Consider the following 23373-nt stretch of genomic DNA (forward strand, 5'->3'; position numbering starts at 1 on the left):
ATCAAAACTATTCCCAGTTCATATCAGCAGTTAAACCTTTCTATACTGATGCCCATACAGGTGCCTACAAGTGAAAAATTAAATAAAAAATTGAAATGAGTTTCAATGTGACAAGGAGGACTATTCCCTTGTGAGCACTGCTGATTTCAGTGCCTAGAGAATGAGACCATGGGAACTGACAAACTGGAGGAGACATTTGGAACTTACTATTTCCAGAGAATAAAGGTGAGCAAAAAAATAAAAAAATACATGTATGTAATAAGAAAACAAGGTGTAAAATTCGATTCTGGATTATTGTGGCATAAAAAGTAAAGCAGCTAACAACCACATGGCTGGTTTAAATACTGATGTCCTCTAGTGAGGATTATGCAGCTGGAGGTTGCATGGTCTTATGTTCTTCCGATCTCAGAAGCAGCTTTCCCAGCCATTTATATTGGGCGTATGAGTTTCATGTGAATTCTGAACTGCGATTCAACTTGAAAGTTTTTCAGTACTCAGAACATACTAAAGCTGCAATTAATACTCAGTGAAAGTAACATTTATGACAACGTGAGAATTAAATATCAACATGGCATGGAAAATAATAGAAGAGCACACATGTTGCCAATGTAAAGATTAAGAAAACTCTGTTTTTTCTTCTAATTTTATATAAAAATTAGTATCTTTTCTAGCTGAATGCTTTTCAAACAACATTTTCCAGGAAACAACTGATTTGAGAACGTCTAAACAACTTGTCGCCAGGGGTAAGGAATATACCAGTATGGCCTATTGGTTTGTGTTTTAGACCAGCACATAGGATTGTAGTTCCTAAGCAACTGGAATAAAATCAGAGAAGTGCCAAATGCATACGAATACCAGAAAAGCAATGCAGATTTGTTACCCCGGTCAGGGAAAAACATGAGTGATCTCATAATGATTAAATCTAGTCACACAACTAATTTTCTCTTTATTGTACATTCATTTGTATGAAAATAATTAGCTACCTAATCACTAGCCATAATTACTGACAATGTAATTTCACAGTATGATTATGGGAAGACAAAATTATCAATTTTATACTTCTGCTAAAAGAGGAGAAGCACTAAAAAAGTATTTTTTTAACAAAACTGCCTCAGTGTTATATTTTTTACGTAACTTTTACATTTTACCAGCTAATAACCTTCTGAGTTTGTTCTACATGGCTATACACCTTAAAAAATGACTCATTTCATTTGATAGTTTTAACATTGTATTATAAACAGAAGCAAACAAAAAAATGATGCTCACTGAAGAATATGTCCACAGATTCTGCTATATCTCTCGTGATGCCTGTGGCTTAGAGAAATCATGGTAAATATAGATCAGAAAATGTAGGTGCCTGAAATGATAAATTAAGCCAGGTTAACACAAACAACATACTGCTGTCCCACTCTCCTGGACAACTACTGGTACAGACCACTCTCCACACTTGCAGCTGGGTGAAAATATTAACGTGACAATGTATAACATTTCAGAAGTGTAATAGAAAACACTAAAAATGCTGTAGATTTTTTCTGGAACTGGTTTTTTCTATGGCTACTTCACGCTGTTTGTCTATTCAGAAGCCATCTTGTTCAATTGTGGACAAGTATGACAAATGATAGATTGAAAACTTGGTCTTGAAGCATATATCTTTCACAAACATACTGAGATGGTAATACTTACATCTGAACTCCCTACACATATCAGCAAAGACTTTATTAATATCAGATATGTAGATTTGTTGTGATTTTTAACAACAGTACCCCAAGCACGTACTTATCAAGAGGAAAAGCAGGTAGTTCACTCTTCCATGTAGTGCAGTGATTACAAGGAAATAGGAGGCCTACTGTAAAGTAGGTTATTTACACCCAGGACACATCAATTTATGGCATTTAAAATTATTTTGTAAAAGTGCTAAGGATTTCACACAACTGATTTCATGCACATGTTTGAAAATTCTATAAAAGTAAAATATCAGTACTATTATAAATTATGATTTTTGGTAACAAATGACCTACAAAGATGACAATTTAATTAAATCTAACTTTAATTTTCATGCTAGAAGCATTACTATTTACACTATAAATGAAGTGGACAATGATTTTCTAGTAGCATGGAAATTACTATAAATGCAAATACATGCATATTTAGTAAATGAAAGCTGTTTGTATATTAACATGCAATGTAAGCAGCACAATTTTGTATGTTAATATTAGAACAACAGTTGTAAGCAACAATGCAATAAAAAATCATGAAACAATTGAAATAATATACATTTACAAATGCAAACTCCAACCCCAACATCCAAAGCAATGTATCAAACACTTTGAAAATACTTGCACAACCAAAATAAAAATTAAATAAACCACAACACAACATGTAAAACATTGAAATTATTTGTAAAGATGAGAGACCACTTCCAATGTGTCACCTACCAACTCAATTTTTTTGTTCTTTGTTCCATTATCAGTCATGAATGGTGGCCAAACATTTGTCATAGATCAAAATTATTGTATGTAAAGCAACAATACAAAATGGAATATTATGTAAAAACACAATTTCAATCTGTCAGGAAGTTTTTAAAAAATACAGCTCCCATTGTACTATCAAGATTCTTTGTCTCCTGTATACCTTTGGTATATTACGATCTGACAACTGACACTTAAAATTTGAGAAGTTAGTAGTCAGAGGCAAAAGTGCACAATAACAAGAAAATTGTCAGAGGAAACAGTGTGAGATATTATAATTAGACAGGAACAAGTGGACGGTGCATGTTGCTGGAAATGACATACAGGGGAAACTGATAGGTAGAGGACATAAATATGAATACTTTGGTAAGAGACTGGGTGGAGCAATTGTCAAATATGTATGTGCCTCACTTTTGTACAGCTGCTCACAGCCTCAAAAAAGCAGAAGTGACAACAGCAGAGAAACAAGAAAAACAAATACAGCTGTTTGCTGAATACTGAATGACAGGGGGATTTTGTGAAGGTTACAAACATTGTTTTTGCAAGGAGATATGCGTGCAGCACAATAAGTGTGTGCATTAAAGACTGATCATGCATGTTAGGAGAATCAAGGAAATGAAAGATTTAGATAAAGTTATTTTCCACATATTGCCAACTGATTAAAATTTTTTGTAATAAGAATGCCAAATCTTCATTCATTACTGTGAACATTTCAGCTAATATGTTAACAGACTTGTGACTGTGAGAGTGAATACCACTAAAAGTTTATTAATTGTGCAGCTTAAAAAGACTGTCCACTAATCTGTATGTTTGACTGTTTAACTGAAATGAGAATGTAAAATACACATTTTACATTCATTTCAGGTTACATATTTCATTTAGTGACTACATCTATAAAAAAAAAAAACTACAGTGGCATAAAAACTGTATATGCATTTTTCACATGTGTATTAATGTGTACTGTAGCTACCAGTAGCTGTAAGTTTAATGAATGCATGTAACATGCTTACTTTGTAAGGATTATTTTCTACAAGCCAACAGGAAACAATACAAAGTATGTCAAATGTGTAAAGTTAAACTTCTGTCTACAGTTATATCACCTAACCAGAACTAAGCTAAATGCATTTCAGTATTTCTAAGCTCAAAATGGGCATTATCCTCAAAAGAGAACATAAAAACGTGTAAAAACATTAACATCTAAAAGTGGTTTTGGTTCTCTCTTGAAGAAAACATTTTAGGGGTACCAATTTCTTATGAGGTTTTCCCCTTTTTGCTTTCTTCTGTGACCTCCATGTAGCTTCAAAAAACCACATTCACAGAAACATTTAAGTTATTACTGTGAGGTCACTGTTTACAACATTCCATTTCATTAAATATCTTTTCGTGCATGTAAAGAGACCAACGGTAATAATACATATAATTCTGTCTGCTAAAGAGATAAATGGAAATAAAATTTGCACTTAGGTGTGGTCCAAAGCACAAACATACTAAGAACAATACTGGGAAAGTAGTCTTCATTCACACAGAAAAATTCTGTATCTTGCTCAGTTATTAGTGAGGGATGCAGAGACAAATGTTCAATACTGCTGCTGAATAACACCCAAGTAGTGTGAACATAATTTCAATTTGACATAATAACAACAATGACAATCAAATCTCCTGACTGATTACTACCAAGTTCTACTTATGAGTGTGTTTTGTAATGATAGTCAAACACACCAACTGACAACAGTGCAACAAACAATTCTTAGAATTCCACCTGCACAATATCATTTGAAATTATATTACTGATACCCTCCTCATCTCCAGTTAATATGGGCAGAGACACTATCAGAAATCCCACATTTATGATTAACTTGTGTGCAAGTTCTAAATGATATTTTAAGAAGGTTGTGTCCCACAACTCACACATATTTGAAGAATATCAATAAATCTGCTGATAAAATTTCATTATTGAGCAACCAGTTTCATCATCAGATCCACAAAAACATACTAGATGATAACATAATGGTATCAAACAATAAAATCCCTGAATTTGTCACTGTTGTCAGATAGAAAATAACATTGTCAATCACAAAAATGTGCACAACAGTGTATTCATTCACATTATAGTAAACATCAGTAGAATAATATGGATTTACTATTTGACAACAATGATGAAGTCATGCATTTTATTATCTGATGCCACTGATTTTGTCACCTAGTAAGGTGTTATAAATGTTTTTGTGAACTTGATGATGGTCTATGGGCTGAAACTGGCTGATCAGTAAACACATTCTACCAGCAGCTCTTGACAGTAAATAATACTATCTACTAAATGATATTAATTCATGCCAACAAAATTTCATTGTGGCTGCAAATCACTGAAGTGTCACTGATATTATCTTCACAAATTTCAAGGCTGTTGTATTAAATGTGAATGAAGGACTTTCTCAGTGTTATTGGTCTCATGAATTTCATATTCTAATATACATTACAGAATAAAATAATAAAAAAATGCAACAACTTACCTGTAGCCGATTGATGTGTGGTATGCGGAACACATATAACAGCAGGGACACTCTATTAAGTTGAATGCTGTCACTCCTTGTACATGATCTCTCTCTCTCTCTTGCTCCCTCCACACACACACACACAGACACACACACACACACACACACACACAGAAGGCTGCAATAACCTGTCACTGCAATCTGGTAACACTGTCACTGCAACAACAGGTGGCTGGAGCTGTCTGTGAGTTATGTATGTTAATTTGTAAACTTAAACTACAAAAAGAATGGCTGCTTGAAAGTTAGTAAAGCCTCCCTGCTGTTTACTTATATCTCTGCACCCTGCATCAATCAGCTACAGGTGAGTGGTTGTTTATTATTTCCAATCCTGAATTTACATTATTGTAATAAAAACTAAAATAATACCTACATCTGGGGCAAAGGACATTTAAGCAATGACAATGAAATGCATTTAGGTAGTTCTGCCTGATTATATCCTTAAATGTTCCCACAGACATGTGAATGAAGTAAGCATCTAAGACAGAAAACTGTTTGCTGCAATTACACATATGCCTAAGGAAGCTGGCAAAGCTACATTTTCAACAGAGAACAACACCTGAAGATTTATATACAGAAGACTAGTAAGAAAAAGAAAGGCAGAGAATATGGAGGCTGTAGGTGAGAAGTGTCTATTTGTGAAACTTATCAGTGAGGCATATGTTGCTATAGAAGGGTGAGACTGTAAATCCTTAGGATATAATATTTGTTTTTCTAAAGGAAGAAGAGTGCAGGTTCCATGACTTTGGGGGTTTGCTTTCACTTTCAATTTTTTTAATGGTTGCATTATTTTTGTTTCATGTTGTGGCCATGATACCTGTGATAGCGATCTTGCAAGACCATTTGGATGTTCCCTCTAATACCATTTCTTCGGCCTGTTCGATTGAATCAATGTGTGTGTCAGGATCCACTGAAAAGGTGTTTCTGTGGAAATATAAAAATACACACCAAAGAACAAAACCACATCAATACAAAAATGAAGAAATGAAAGTAAATGAACTGACAATCCAGGCATCTGGAAAGCATAACAAGAGGAAACGTGGCACTGCAAGGGACAGTGAGCATTCAGCTGAAATAGTAGTCTGGAATTAAAATGACTGAGCTAAAATGTTCTAATTTTATTATATGCTTGTGCAAAAAAATGTTCTTCATGAGCATATAATCATTCTAATGAACTTGCTGTCTCTCATGCAGGATAAGGACAGCAAAAAATGCTAATATCTGTTCCAGAATATTACTAATGGAAATATGTTGTCATTGCATCACAATAGCATCTGCCAGTAATAGAACAGTCATTTTAATTCCTAACATAAGGAGACTAGGGCAAACACACATTCCACATCATGGGGGGGGGGGGGGGGGGGGAAATGCACAGTGGGTAAGGATATGACAAAACAGCATCTTGCTTTCCCTTTCTGAACAGCAGCTGCTTTGCTTTAATGTAATAGGAAGCACTATAAGTATATAAAATCTTATTTGCAGCAGTGTGAAGTTATGATACCTGCAAATATCTCATGGCGCAATAACCTAGGTAAGAGAGATAGCAATCAGTCTCATCTCCACGCACTTCTTATGCAAATTCTGATGACAGGAGGAATAAAATTAACTGCCAATGCAAGAATTATAAGCCACACCAAAAATTGTTTTTATTGTTCTGTTAAACAAGAAGGCCTGCTTTGAGATATCTTTACCCAGGGTAGATGCAGGTGTCTTGGGAAGAAAAGGCAAAAGGGAAGCATAAATGAAGGCAGCACAGTAGTCTGTCATAACAACAAACCTGTTATGGCTATTTTTGCTGACCACTTGCTGGTACCATCTAATACGGACTGTTTCACAGCTTTCATGTGCCCAATGTGACTTTTTTCTTCAACTCCAAATACAGCCCTGTGATAGTACATAAGCAAAAAATAACAGAAAGAAGATTCTATTCAAAACTGATGTTTTCCTCTGCCTAGTAGGAAACCAAATTATCCATTGCAGTCTTATGGATGATGATACAGGGTGTTTCAAAAATGACCGGTATATTTGAAATGGCAATAAAAACTAAACGAGCAGCGATAGAAATACATCGTTTGTTGCAATATGCTTGGGACAACAGTACATTTTCAGGCAGACAAACTTTCGAAATTACAGTAGTTACAATTTTCAGCAACAGATGGCGCTGCGGTCTGGGAAACTCTATAGTACGATATTTTCCACATATCCACCATGTGTAGCAATAATATGGCGTAGTCTCTGAATGAAATTACCTGAAACCTTTGACAACGTGTCTGGCGGAATGGCTTCACATGCAGACGAGATGTACTGCTTCAGCTGTTCAATTGTTTCTGGATTCTGGCGGTACACCTGGTCTTTCAAGTGTCCCCACAGAAAGAAGTCACAGGGGTTCATGTCTGGCGAATAGGGAGGCCAATCCACGCCGCCTCCTGTATGTTTCAGATAGCCCAAAGCAATCACACGATCATCGAAATATTCATTCAGGAAATTAAAGACGTCGGCCGTGCGATGTGGCCAGGCACCATCTTGCATAAACCACGAGGCGTTCGAAGTGTCGTCTAAGGCAGTTTGTACCGCCGCAAATTCATGAAGAATGTCCAGATAGCGTGATGCAGTAATCGTTTCTGATCTGAAAAATGGGCCAATGATTACTTTGGAAGAAATGGCGGCCCAGACCAGTACTTTTTGAGGATGCAGGGACAATGGGACTGCAACATGGGGCTTTTCGGTTCCCCATATGCACCAGTTCTGTTTATTGACGAAGCCATCCAGGTAAAAATAAGCTTCATCAGTAAACCAAATGCTGCCCACATGCATATCGCCGTCATCAATCCTGTGCACTATATCGCTAGCGAATGTCTCTCGTGCAGCAATGGTAGCGGCGCTGAGGAGTTGCCGCGTTTGAATTTTGTATGGATAGAGGTGTAAACTCTGGCGCATGAGACGATACGTGGACGTTGGCGTCATTTGGACCGCAGCTGCAACATGGCGAACGGAAACCCGAGGCCGCTGTTGGATCACCTGCTGCACTAGCTGCGCGTTGCCCTCTGTGGTTGCTGTACGCGGTCGCCCTACCTTTCCAGCACATTCATCCGTCACATTCCCAGCCCGTTGAAATTTTTCAAACAGATCCTTTATTGTATCGCTTTTCGGTCCTTTGGTTACATTAAACCTCCGTTGAAAACTTCGTCTTGTTGCAACAACACTGTGTTCTAGGCGGTGGAATTCCAACACCAGAAAAATCCTCTGTTCTAAGGAATAAACCATGTTGTCTACAGCACACTTGCACGTTGTGAACAGCACACGCTTACAGCAGAAAGACGACGTACAGAATGGCGCACCCACAGACTGCATTGTCTTCTATATCTTTCACATCACTTGCAGCGCCATTTGTTGTTGAAAATTGTAACTACTGTAATTTCGAAAGTTTGTCCGCCTGAAAATGTACTGTTGTCCCAAGCATATTGCAACAAACGGTGTATTTCTATCACTGCTCGTTTAGTTTTTATTGCCGTTTCAAATATACCAGTCATTTTTGAAACACCCTGTATATTGTTAATATTTTTATTCTGACAGTTTGCTAAGATATCTAAAAATTGATTCACACTGTGACTTAAAATCTCATTTCAGTTTGCACTATATAGCATTCAGCAAGACTGCTAAAAGTGTAAAATATTTGTAATATTCTATTGTATGACTATTCATTTTATTTTATTTTCATGTTATTGTACTACGAAATACTAAAATATACATAGAACAAGGTCCCTTCTAAAGCAATTACAGTGTTCTCAGTATTTCAGTAAGTTCACTGCACAAGGTTTAAATACAAGAAGTTCTTAAAAACAGGATACAAGTGAATATGGGAATTACTGAAACAGACAACAGCCATTGACAAGCCAGTTGTGCAGAATAATTACATTCCAAATTCTGTTCAAATTACTATATGTTTATCTCTCATTAACACAATAATACACTTATTACATGCTAACCATATGTTGTTACTGATATTACTATTCCTCATATGTACAAGTAACAACTCAATGAACAGTTGAGGTGCTGAGTCATCGATAAGCACATGAAGAAGACTGAAAATGTTGCTACCTTTCAGAGAAAACCTTTTTCAGAGCTATAGTGTATACATATACACATACACCTGCATAGCTACATTGTCCCAGCACAACACAGTCAGCTAGGACATCGTAGCTGTGCGGGCATATGAGTGTGTTCATGTAGGCTACTCTATAGCTCTGAAGAAAGATTTTTCCAAAAGCTACCAACATTCTCTCTTAATGATGACCTTCCGGGTGTTTTGCTGAGTTGTTTAAATTTTATGCATAATATTTCAACAACCAACTCACTTGTTGAGATATTGTAGATAAAATGGAAACAACAACTTAAAAGAACACTCGGAAGTACACTATTAATTATTCATGCCATGAAAACCTAAGAGAGAACAGTCAGTCTTTTTCATGTATCTATCAATAAGTCAGTACCTCAATTATTAAGCGATTTGTCACCCTTACTCCTTCTATAACTATTATTCATTCCCACGTGGAATGTTTCCCTCTATTATATTCTTATTATTCATTTAGTCATACACCATAGACTGAAGTAATGACAAAAAAATGGCAAACTATCATCTCAATTTTACACGGCAATTATCTGTATTATTAGTACATATTTTTTCTGCTTACCTTTTATTTGTCTTCATTCTATGCTAGTCTTGCTTCCCTGACACATTATAAAACCAAATTTTTACAATTCTGCATTTTTCTTTAACATTATTTGAAGCTTTTGCCTATGAAAAATTGTGAGGCAGAACTGCTGGCTAGTCAAGTGTGATTATAAATGAAGTTACAGTTTCAAAACACTACAAAAAAGAACCACTGCTCAGAATTATGTCAAAAAATTTGAACAGAATATTATTGAAGAAGTGGGGAAACGATATGGAGGAAAAAAGTTAGCAAAAATGAAATACTAGATGGTACTGAAAGTGGCAGAACATACAAAATAAAAGATTTGGGGTACATGGCTGTTCCTCAGTTTGGACCTAAGACAGTCAGCATGACTGTCTCAATGCAGAATCGCACGCTGCTGGTAAAGCTCTTTTACAAGAATGGTAACACTGTCTCAGCAGCTCTGTAGTCGTTCGGGACAGTCAGAGGTATGAAAAAAGGCATTTGTCCGATGTCTGCCAAGTGTCTGGAGAAATTATAATGAAACTCAAAATGACAGGTTCTTTTGAAGTGCAGTAAGGCAGGGGGAGGAAAACAATAGATCCAACTTCAGTAGAAGATGTTGTCACTGCAATGTAGAAAGGGAATTGTCTCAATTTTGGACATGCCTGTGAACATCTTGCACTGCTATACATACAAAATTACCCATGTTAAGGAGTTGTTTCATGTGGACCTGCTACTAAGAAAAATGTTTGTTCTATAATTTGTTGTTCACACAGGAATGGCAATGAATAGCCATGGAACATTCTACAGAGAGATGAAGCCATTTCCATCTCCAAGGACATGTCAGTACACAGAATTATAGAATATGGGCAATGGAAAATCTGCTTGCATATCAATCGGTACCACTCCATCCTGTGAAGTTAACAGTGTGGTGTGGGTTGATGGTATCATTTATTGTAGCAACCCTCTTTTTAAGGAGATGGCTCCTGCAGATACTGTTACCTGTACTGTCACTGGTAAATACTAAGAGTCTTTTGCACACCAATGTCATTTCAACCATCCAACAGCATTGATCTACAGTTGGCATCATTTTTATGCAAGATGGCACACCTCTGCACACCGCACAGCCAGTGAAGCAGCTGCTGCATCATAATTTTGTAAATGCTAGAATTTCTCTACAGCCTGACTGTCCAGATCACCTGATCTTAATCGACATGACATCTGGCTGTCATGTTATCTGAAAGATGCTGTCTTCAATGCTCCGATTGCAAACATACCTGAGCGGATGGCATGCATTGCACTATGCATTCTTAATATGACCCCTGAGACACACAGATCTGTTGCGGAATATGCTGTTTCTCAATTTCAACTTGTGGTAGGAAACAGCAGACAGCATACTGAACATGTCTTACACTTATTGCACGACAAGCCTGGCTGTCCAAATCACCTGATCTTAATCCATGTGACCTCTGCCTGTGGGATTATCTGAAAGATGCTGTGTTCAGTGCTCCAATTGCAAACTGAAGGCATGCATTGTGCAATGCATTCTGAATACGATCCCTGAGACACACCAGTCTGATGTGGAACATGCTGTTTCTCAATTTCAACCTGTGGTAAGAAACAGTGGACAGCATACTGGACATGTCTTGTGACAGTTGCACAACAATTGAAAACTGATTTCATTGCTGCTTTTTATGCTGTTTTTGGCCTCAGAAAAATTAAAACCTGATGTCATTGTTGCTTCCTATGCAGTTTTTGGCCTCAAGACAATTAAAAATCATTTTTGCCCTTCTGATGTGGTATGACCTTAACACGGTGGATAGGCTTACCTAAATAACAGTGCCACAACCGTTCAGTGCCACACTAGTGCGGTCATGCACATTGCACAGCACTGTTGGTTTAATGTGCAACTCACACTGCAAGTGTTGTACTGTGATTCAACTGTCATGTATAACTGAATCCCCTTACTTTATGACGCTTACAGGGCCATCTATTGGGAAAATTTTCACAACCCCCACCCATAGCACTTTCCTCTTCTTTGATAAGTTTGATATCATTCTAAGCAGTGGTTGTTTTATAGTGTTTTGAAGCTGCAACTGTAATTATAATCATCCTGTTCATACAGGAGGTGGACAAAAATATGGAAACACCAAACACAAAACACATCACCATGCCTATCATGGTATAGAAAAACCGTTGCCATACAAAAAAAATCTTCCGGTCATCTCAGAATGGATGAGTACAGTTCCTCGATGGTTTTTAAGGGAATCTTATACCATGCTTTCTACAAAAACAGGGCAAGCTCACACAACAGTGATGAAGGTGGATAGCGATCATGTAATGAAGGTGGATAGTGATCATGTACCCTTCTCTCCAAAGTAGACCACAAAGGCTAAATAATGCTGTGATCTGTTGACTGTGGTGGCCAGGGAAGAAGCAACAATTCATCCTTGTGTTCACAAAATGAGTCCTGGATGATGCAAGATGTGTCAATAAAGCCCATGTTGCCTTGAAATATACCATCATCACTGGGGAACAATTACTGTACTGGGGATGGACCTGATCAGCCAAAATGGTCATATAATCCTTGGTAGTAATGGATCCTGGCACAGTACCCATGAGGCTCATGGAATACCATGATATGGCTGCCCAAATCATCACCAAACCCCCACCATGTTTCATTCTTGGGGCATAAACTTGACCACAAGTAGGAAACCATTTGATGTTTGAGCTTACCCTGCAATTCCATGATTATGGAGCTCCCACCATGTTGTTTTAGTGCAGACATTCAAATTCAAAAATAACAGTGAAATGCATAGCTACAAAAACAGGAGACAAGATGATCTTTTCTATTCTGGATTAAATATGACTTTGGCATAGAAAGGGGTGAATTATGGTGCCACATAAATCCTTTGTCATTTGCCAATTAGCATTAAAAGTCTGACAGATAGCCAAGCAACATTTATTTCTGAATGAAAACTCTTTCTACTCAGTAGATGAATATATAGATTTGAAGTAGTATAAAAAAAATTAATTACTTATTTTGTGTAAAAAAAACTTATGTTAAAGAGACATGTTCCATATCATTACAAAATGCTGTATTCGTGATCTATGGAACAAGTATTTATATAATACAGTGTAATGTAACATGGTTCATTAGTGTTACATTCAATTCTGTACTGAATCTTGCAGGTGTTGTCCTCTTGTTTTTCATCACTATCTGTCAGGGTCACTCAACACACACTTTTGTCTGTGTTGTGACTTAGTGGATGATGCTTTTTTCTCTTTCTCCATATACTGTCTAAATCTTTGAAGTAGTGCCTCTCGAAACACCAAATACTTTGGCTACCTTAGTTATGGAAGCTTCACCATACAAGCACTGAAAGTTTGTCCATGTTTGAATTCACTTAGCTTCACCATCACACACTCTCAACTACACAGGGCACTGTCCTGATAATGGCTGACACTTGCAATGTATTGAGGACATTGCACAGGTGCCTTTTATGGTTGAACACAACAGCCCAACCTGCTGGCTTGGCTAACATCTGCATTTATCTTCATGCCAGCATTTCTCATGATGTTTCCATATTCCTGTGCAATCCTTGTGCCTTTGGGAGAATAAATACTAAATACTGCTGATAAATATATATATAAGTATACACACTATGTAATATATCAGAACTATTAGTTACTTCCTCAGGAAGGAGAGAGCAATGGACTGGGGAAGGTTGAAATGGAAGGGTGGGAGTGATTCACATGTTGTGAGGATAACAAAAGGCAATGGGAAAGAGGGGAGGGAGGGGAACATGGATGAAAAAATGAAAGCAGTAAAGAAGTAATGAGACATAATAAATAAGAAATTAAAAAAAAAAGATTGTAACAATGAACCTGAACTGGAAATATTGCATCACAAACCAATCCCAATTCACAACTAACAGAGTGAGCATCAATCCCTTCCTTGAATAGTTCCAACCCATGTCGCAAAGGGAACCTCCTCCTTGTCCCCAAAATCATCCTCCCTGCCATTCACGGAACACTCACTTAAATCCTTCATGAAAAACTTTACTCAATCTGTCCTGAGCTATTTGTGACCTGAAGGCAGACAGCTCTATCATTATCTTCCCTATGGTCAAAGGATCCACTAGTGTGGTGTTCGATTGTGAAGAATGTGTAGCAGATTGGCATCATCAGCTCTCTGACAACTTCACTTATAGGATTGTTCCTAATGACTCTATTTCTTCCATCGAAAGTGAGCTGTAGAAAATCCTTAAAACAATAGCCCCCCCCCCATCTATCCACTTAAAAATATACACAAAATATCCATCCCGGCCATCCTGTTGTAACTAATTTCAACTAATTTTGAAGTGCTGCCAATCACACTTTAGCCCTGGTTTTGCTGCACTTCCAATCCATCACTCTGGTGCTCCCATCCTACAAAAAGACACCAACCACATCTTGAAATATCTCATATCCATTCCCATCCCTCTTCCACCTGGAATCCTCCTCGCCAGTACTCCTGAGACCTCAATTTACATTAAAATCCTACTCACATGTGGCCTCTCAGCCTTTTCCAATGGCCACCAACAGTCTTTTTAAAAGCATGTTTTTTGTCACTTCCAGCAACTTCATCATATCCCATCATTATTTCATCTTTGCAGGTCAGCCCTACAAACAAATCAGGAAAACCACTTTGGGAAACAGGCTAGCCCCATTTTACTGGTATTCCAATTTTTTTATGGGCTGCATGGAAGAAACGTTTCTCTTGATCCAGATGGCATAGTTTTATTTACAACATTTTTTGGTCCAGACTCATGATGCAGGGGATCTCCTCCACTTCCTACAACACCTCAACCCTTTTCCCAACTCAAATTCATCTGGTCATTTTTAAAATTTTCAGAAACTTCCCCTGACACTTCACCTCACTAAAACCATGGACATTTTTTATCAACCAGGTTGTGCCTGCTGCATTTTGTTTCATACAGAAATGACCACCATTAAACTGGCTGACGACATAAATGAACTTAAAAGCTTGAAGACAACCATATCCAAGTTGCTGAGCATGTTCTTCAGCATGAATTAAAGGACCCTGAGTGTCTGCTATAACACATGGCTTATTTGGAACCACCAATTTTAGTTTCCCTGAACTCCATCATGGGAACTTGCCTTCCATCACATTTTCACATCCCAACACTCTCCTAGACATAATCTTCATTAGAACATCTTGCCACCTCGCCCCCCCTCCCCCCCCCCCCCCCCCCCCACACACACACACTCGTTATGCATTTTTGTTTTCCTCCCTCCATTTTTTCTCATTTTCCGCTTTCCTAGCTTTATTTACACTATACATTGGTCTTTTGCTAACCCATCTTTACTTCTCACTCAGTCTTTATCTTCTATAAACAGAAGTGCTTGACAAAGTGCTATCTTTGGCCTCTTATTCTCTCTGACTCCTTCCCCTTAATCTTTGGCTGGCCCTCATCTGCACAAGACATGGATCATTCTTTTCTTGGGACTTGAGTGATCTGCCATTCCTTCTTAACCTTCCCCATCCTAACCAGCCCTCTTTCCTGAGAAAGGAGTTAATAGTTCTGAAACAAAGGATAGTGAGTGTATTGTTATATGCAGCTATTGGCAGGCAGTACTATATATTTTATATCCTGAAGGTAATCACTGGTTAACAACTCTTTTTTTTAATATTTCCAGTTTTCTTAAGTGAATTTTCCTTCAGATACAATTAACAATTTAATTCTCATTCATCCAACCAACAAATATGCATTAAGAAGTTCTGTAGCTAGCCACATACATTCAAATATATTGAACAATTATCTTTAATAAAAAACTCTTAAAGATAGTTCTGTCTTAAGTGATTCTTATTTCACTCGTATAACCCATTCTGTCTTTCTGCATGTTCCTTCCAGATGTGCATGTAAAACTGTGTATCTGTTTAAGGAAAGTTTATAATTATTATATTTTAATGAATAGCAGATCATTCTCTGCACTTTTCTTATCTGTTAACATATTTTGACACTTATTTTTCATTCTCATGGGGTTTTTTTTCCAATTTATGCATAAAAGTTTACAGTGTTACTCATTTTGTTTTTATAAGAATCTAATTTACCGTAACACTTTGTTACAGTTTTAAATTATCTTTGGTTATATAATGATGCTAAACAATGAGTTGGATGTGAGGAAACTAGAGGTATCTCATATTTAATTGATATTATTCAAGAAATTCTTTCATCCCATCATGTTAAGGAAGCTTTAGATAATATGAACCGTGGTGTTTCACAAACTTTTAATTGGTGAACTGCCAAATAAATGCTACATAGGTAAGTCTGTTGAAGCACAGTTGCAACAATTTCCCATTGCACATAACAAAGGTAAATGTGAAAGTTTCAAGCTGTGCATGAGTGTGTGTTGCCACCCAACCACCTGTCATTTTGACAGTGACAGCAGTAGCAGGTAATTAGTAAGAACAAAACATATCTGACTCATTCTGGGAGGGGCATGAAGTGTATATTCTCAGTTAGCAGGCTACTGAACAAAGTGAACGAAGTATTTCAGGATGAAAATTTTAGTATATTCAATGGAAACAGCCATGAAAGGGGTACTTAGGGTTATTTTAGTGAGGCTAGGCTCTGATAGACATTGGTATAAGAAATGTTGGTGTACATAGTTCAGAGGTGTTACAGGGTGCATACAGGGACAAGGAAAAAAAATCTCAGATATTTCCAAGATTTCCCAATTAAAAGATACACTTTTTCCCTTGTGAAAATACACTTTTTCCATGTTAATTGATAGTATACTTCCCCTTGGCACTGTAGAACTTATCAATCCTCTGAATGGTTAAGGTTTTATATATTGTCGTAGAATTTCCCGCCACTTTAGGAAACGAAACCAAAACAAAAAAAAGACAGTTTGGAAAGACCTTTGATGTGCAGCAACATGTACACTGCATATTTTTGTATCATCAAATTGTAACTTTGAATTCCACAAAACACAGCATGTCAGTTTCCAAAGCACTAAAATCGAGATTGTGGTGCCCTGTGTGAGGCAATCACAGCCATGTTATGTGATCTCACCAGCCGTTGATTACAGATATTAAGAGCATAGGACACATGATGCAGTCGGTCAATGACAACATCAATGTTAAGCAGCATGAACACACAAATAGTAAATGTTAATGGTTTAAATTAATAAACATAGTGCAGCTAAACCCCCCCCCCCCCCCCCCCCCCCATGAACCATGGACCTTGCCGTTGGTGGGGAGGCTAGTGTGCCTCAGCGATACAGATAGCCGGACCGTACGTGCAACCACAACGGAGGGGTATCTGTTGAGAGGCCAGACAAACGTGTGGTTCCTGAAGATGGGCAGAAGCCTTTTCAGTAGTTGCAAGGGCAACAGTCTGGATGATTAACTGATCTGGCCTTGTAACAATAACCAAAACGGCCTTGCTGTGCTGGTACCGCGAACGGCTGAAAGCAAGGGGAAACTACGGCCTTAATTTTTACCGAGGGCATGCAGCTTTACTGTATGATTAAATGATGATGGCGTCCTCTTGGGTAAAATATTCCGGAGGTAAAATAGTCCCCCATTCGGATCTCCGGGCGGGGACTACTCAGGAGGATGTCGTTATCAGGAGAAAGAAGACTGGCGTTCTACGGATCACAGCGTGGAATGTCAGATCCCTTAATTGGGCAGGTAGGTTAGAAAATTTAAAAAGAGAAATGGATAGGTTGAAGTTAGATATAGTGGGAATTAGTGAAGTTCGGTGGCAGGAGGAACAAGACATCTGGTCAGGTGACTACAGGGTTATAAACACAAAATCAAATAGGGGTAATGCAGGAGTAGGTTTAATAATGAATAGGAAAATAGGAATGCGGGTAAGCTACTACAAACAGCACAGTGAATGCATTATTGTGGCCAAGATAGATACGAAGCCCACACCTACTACAGTAGTACAAGTTTATATGCCAACTATCTCTGCAGATGACGAACAAATTGAAGAAATGTATCATGAAATAAAAGAAATTATTCAGATTGTGAAGGAAGACGAAAATTTAATAGTCATGGGTGTCTGGAATTCGAGTGTAGGAAAATGGAGAGAAGGAAACATAGTCGGTGAATATGGATTGGGGCTAAGAAATGAAAGAGGAAGCCGTCTGGTAGAATTTTGCACAGAGCACAACATAATCATAGCTAACACTTGGTTTAAGAATTATGAAAGAAGGTTGTATACATGGAAGAACCCTGGAGATACTAAAAGGTATCAGATAGATTATATAATGGTAAGACAGAGATTTAGGAATCAGGTTTTAAATTGTAAGACATTTCCAGGGGCAGATGTGGACTCTGACCACAATCTATTGGTTATGACCTGTAGATTAAAACTGAAGAAACTGCAAAAAGGTGGGAATTTAAGGAGATGGGACCTGGATAAACTGACTAAACCAGAGGTTGTACAGAGTTTCAGGGAGAGCATAAGGGAGCAACTGACAGGAATGGGGGAAAGAAATACAGTAGAAGAAGAATGGGTAGCTTTGAGGGATGAAGTAGTGAAGGCAGCAGACGATCAAGTAGGTAAAAAGAGAAGGGCTAGTAGAAATCCTTGGGTAAAAGAAGAAATATTGAACTTAACTGATCAAAGGAGAAAATATAAAAATGCAGTAAATGAAGCAGGCAAAAAGGAATACAAACGTCTCAAAAATGAGATCGACAGGAAGTGCAAAATGGCTAAGCAGGGATGGCTAGAGGACAAATGTAAGGATGTAGAGGCTTGTCTCACTAGAGGTAAGATAGATACTTCCTACAGGGAAATTAAAGAGACCTTTGGAGAGAAGAGAACCACTTGTATGAATATCAAGAGCTCAGATGGAAACCCAGTTCTAAGCAAAGAAGGGAAAGCAGAAAGGTGGAAGGAGTATATAGATGGTCTATGCAAGGGCGATGTCCTTGAGGACAATATTATGGAAAAGGAAGAGGATGTAGATGAAGATGAAATGGGAGATACGATACTGCGTGAAGAGTTTGACAGAGCACTGAAAGACCTGAGTCGAAACAAGGCCCCCGGAGTAGACAACATTCCATTGGAACTACTGACGGCCTTGTGAGAGCCAGTCCTGACAAAACTCTACCATCTGGTGAGCAAGATGTATGAAACAGGCAAAATACCCTCAGACTTCAAGAAGAATTTAATAATTCCAATCCCAAAGAAAGCAGGTGTTGACAGAGGTGAAAATTACCGAACTATCAGTTTAATAAGTCACAGCTGCAAAATACTAACATGAATTCTTTACAGACGAATGGAAAAACTAGTAGAAGCCAACCTCGGGGAAGATCAGTTTGGATTCCGTAGAAACGCTGGAACACGTGAGGCAATACTGACCTTACGACTTATCTTAGAAGAAAGATTAAGGAAAGGGAAACCTACGTTTCTAGCATTTGTAGACTTAGAGAAAGCTTTTGACAATGTTGACTGGAATACTCTCTTTCAAATTCTAAAGGTGGCAGGGGTAAAATACAGGGAGCGAAAGGCTATTTACAATTTGTACAGAAACCAGATGGCAGTTATAAGAGTCGAGGGACATGAAAGGGAAGCAGTGGTTGGGAAGGGAGTAAGACAGGGTTGTAGCCTCTCCCCGATGTTGTTCAATCTGTATATTGAGCAAGCAGTAAAGGAAACAAAAGAAAAATTCGAAGTAGGTATTAAAATCCATGGAGAAGAAATAAAAACTTTGAGGTTCACCGATGACGTAATTCTGTCAGAGACAGCAAAGGACTTGGAAGAGCAGTTGAATGGAGTGGACAGTGTCTTGAAAGGAGGATATAAGATGAACATCAACAAAAGCAAAACGAGGATAATGGAATGTAGTCGAATTAAGTCGGGTGATGCTGAGGGAATTAGATTAGGAGATGACACTCTTAAAGTAGTAAAGGAGTTTTGCTATTTGGGGAGCAAAGTAACTGATGATGGTCGAAGTAGAGAGGATATAAAATGTAGACTGGCAATGGCAAGGAAAGCTTTTCTGAAGAAGAGAAATTTGTTGACATCGATTATAGATTTAAGTGTCAGGAAGTCGTTCCTGAAAGTATTTGTATGGAGTGTAGCCATGTATGGAAGTGAAACATGGACGATAAATGGTTTGGACAAGAAGAGAATAGAAGCATTCGAAATGTGGTGCTACAGAAGAATGCTGAAAATTAGATGGGTAGATCACATAACTAATGAGGAAGTATTGAATAGGATTGGGGAGAAGAGAAGTTTGTGGCACAACTTGACCAGAAGACGGGACCGGTTGGTAGGACATGTTCTGAGGCATCAAGGGATCACCAATTTAGTATTGGAGGGCAGCATGGAGGGTAAAAATCGTAGAGGGAGACCAAGAGATGAACACACTAAGCAGATTCAGAAGGATGTAGATTGCAGTAGGTACTGGGAGATGAAGAAGCTTGCACAGGATAGAGTAGCATGGAGAGCTGCATCAAACCAGTCTCAGGACTGAAGACCACAACAACAACAACAACAACAACAACAAAGTGCAGCTAAAAGAAATGCTCAGCTTTTATGTATAACATTGGTTGTTTTTTGTGTGTATTACATTTTAAGATATGTCACACAAAGGTGCAAGTAAAATTTTAAATAATGACATAAATGCCTGGTCTTCTGGGCTCGAAATTCTTATAAGTGGCTGGTTCTCAAAGTCGGTATGGTTTTCAGGATGTGAATTTTCTTGGAGTACCAGGACTATATTTTCTCGAGTTTGGTACTTTATTAATGTGTAATGCCATACATGCCAGAAGAGCCAATAATGTGGAATGAAACACTTTGTTTCAAATAAACTGACTGCCTCAGTGGAAAAGATTAATAAAAGCCAAATTTCTTCGGCAACAACATAAGCAATTTTATAGTTCTGCAAGGCGATTAATGCTTGTCACCCAAAAATGGGGAAATACAATAACATCCAAAAACTGAACTAAGAACATATTTTAGCCTTTTGTAATTATGTGAATGTCTTAATTCATTTGATAGATCCTGACCGCAGAAATTTGTTTTGTTCTCATTTGACATGAGAGCCTGAAACAAAGAGGAAACAGCAATGCCACTAAATGTAAACATGGATCACATGTAGACTACCCCCTCCCCACAACAACTCATGACTGTTCTGTGCCTGAGCAATTATGGCAGCTTGAGCACACCAGAAAAATTTTCCTGGGTAGCACCTGGCTGCTTGTCGCTACTGGTGATATAGCTAACAGCCACACTTCTAGTAGCCATAAGCAGAAGAACATACTGCTCACATGTGACTCAGCTTCACATGCGCCTGAGCTCACTGGCAACAGCTCAAACCAATCTAATGTACACAACTGTGACATCATGCTCATTGGAAGCAGTTAGCGGTTATGAAGTATTGCATAGTGTTGTTCCTTAAGCCTTTTTGCAGTTGGCAGATGCTTATGTGAGCACCGTGTTTTGTTACTGTAAATGGTGCATTTGCTTTGCAACTTAGCTTTCATTTTTTTCTCTCTCTCTTTTATGCTTTCTTCCTACAGTATTATTCTGTAGTAGCAGGAAACAGTGATTTTTTTGTGAGGGTATCAGTTCTTACAAGTCAATTTAAAAAAAAAAAAAAAAAAAAAAAAAAATCAACTGAAAATTAAAGCACTGAAAAGTTCCTGGAGTTCTACTAAAAAGTTCCTGGGTTTTTCAGAGTTTTCTCCCGAATGAAAAAATTCCCAGGATGTTCCAGGTTTTCCCAGGGTATATACATCCTGTGTTAGCAGTTTCACTCTCTAGAAGATTACATGAAGAAATACATTAAAAGTGGGTTGATAAAAGAACAGACATCGAACAATTATCAGTTCAAAATCGTACATGAGAAAGGACTCAACAAGGAGAAAAAGAGGACTTTTGGGATCCACTGATTCCTCATATTGTGATGAGGCAACATATGCATGAAGATTTTTTCACTTTACATTTTTGGCTTTCACACAAATTAGTTCGAATATCTGCTGAACGACATGATATTTGTGTCCCTATCATCAAATTTGTAAAGTGCAAAACATTTGTGTATTGACTGACATCATAAGTGCTGAAGAAATATATGTTTATGTACCAAAACAAAATAAAATAGACAAAAACAATAACATTTACCCCAAACCTGAACCATTTCTATGAAATGAAATGGCATAAAGAACAGTATGATGCAAGACTCAGAACAAGATTAATGTAGGGATGGTCTAGTGCACTGTTTAGCTTAGTTGGGGGAAAAGAAACTATTTTGGGTGATGGGGGTAGGATTCTGAGTAGGACATTCCTTATCTCAGGACAGGACAAGATGTAATCACAGGCCTTGTAAAGGATGTAGTTGAGTCTTTCAAGGCCTAGGTGATATTATGTGATATGAGAAGTAGTAGCCAGTGACTACTTCGTAGCAGCAATGGGTTTGTTGATTTCAAAGAATGAGATAGAGCTGGAAATTGTTTCTGGACTAGCTGCACAGTTGAGTCTCTGACAAGGAAATTCATATATCTGGTGTCTCCAAATTCTCACTTTGTATGTGATGTGCCCACAAATGCCAAGATTATAGAGGATGAACCATTTTGTTGTGGAACAGCTGACAGCTACCAGAATGGAAGTACTACTGGTGGTTGGTCTTCTGATATAAACAGAGGTTTTTATGGACTCATCTGTGAAGTGCATTTCCATATCTAACAAGATGGCCTGTTGAGTTGAGAAGTAAAAAGTAAAACTTGCTTCAGAGGAGGTAATGAGACTTTGTAGAAAGGAACAAAGGCCATCCTTGTCAGATTCACAAAAAGAAAATTGTGATCTATGATGTCACCGGTATCTTGTAGAATAGAATAGAACAGAATTCTATTCTATTCTACAAGATACCTGTGATGTCATAGATCACAATTTTTCTTTGTGAATCCCTCCTGAGGTATAATGGAGATATGGCAGAATGGTGTCTCCTTTACACATAAATTGAGCTACAGTTGCACATGTTATGAATGTTGAATTAAGTAATGAAACTATGGCATTAATAATTTTCATATCTTAAGAAGGAGCTATGATCACAACGAGAAAGTTTACAACAAACTAACCAGGTAGACCAAAAGAAACTGGAGCACAAAAAACTGAAGAAGACTTTAACAAGAAAATGAAAATTGGATCACAAAAAAAAGTTTAAACATACCAATAACTTAAGACTAGTTTACAAAAACACTAACTTTATGGACACAGCACAGAGTGATCTCAGAAGTTCAGTGACACAGGTTTCTGGAAAATTTAACTGAGTTAGAAATTATGACAGAAAGTGATGCAGGCATTTACACACATGCTAACCTAAAAGTTAATTTATCGATAAAAAAAAGTTACCTATTTCTTCATCTCATTTTGTCAAACAAATCTCTAAATCTCTCACACAGACGCATCATTCTGTTGACATCAGGCCTTTTGGTGCCACGGCTGTCAGTGCCAGAATAAATTTCAGGCAAAACTTAAAAGGGATAATTTCAAAGAAGAAAGTGTTCACACTGACAAACCCCATATGCCTGAAGACTTTCCTTCTTGATGGGATCTACAGACCATGATGAACGTAAAATTGTGGGTGTTGGTCGATGTTAAACCTTTCAGTTCTCTGAGATAAAGTTAATTCAAGGGTGGTACATTTGAGGCA

The 23373-nt window shown here is 37.7% G+C and overlaps 1 protein-coding gene across 1 annotated transcript in view; it reads right to left on the reverse strand.

Moving 5' to 3' along the window:
- Nucleotides 1-23373, reverse strand: part of LOC124622251 (protein unc-13 homolog C) — a gene marked incomplete at its 5' end in the record, with an annotated part of 692708 nt that overhangs the window by 368154 nt on the left and 301181 nt on the right. The window contains one exon of the mRNA XM_047147909.1: nucleotides 6795-6901. Within this exon, the coding sequence (XP_047003865.1) occupies nucleotides 6795-6901 (107 nt within the window). The remainder of the gene's footprint in view (nucleotides 1-6794; nucleotides 6902-23373) is intronic.

The sequence above is a fragment of the Schistocerca americana genome, chromosome 7 (assembly GCF_021461395.2).
Source record: "Schistocerca americana isolate TAMUIC-IGC-003095 chromosome 7, iqSchAmer2.1, whole genome shotgun sequence".
Taxonomy (NCBI): domain Eukaryota; kingdom Metazoa; phylum Arthropoda; class Insecta; order Orthoptera; family Acrididae; genus Schistocerca; species Schistocerca americana.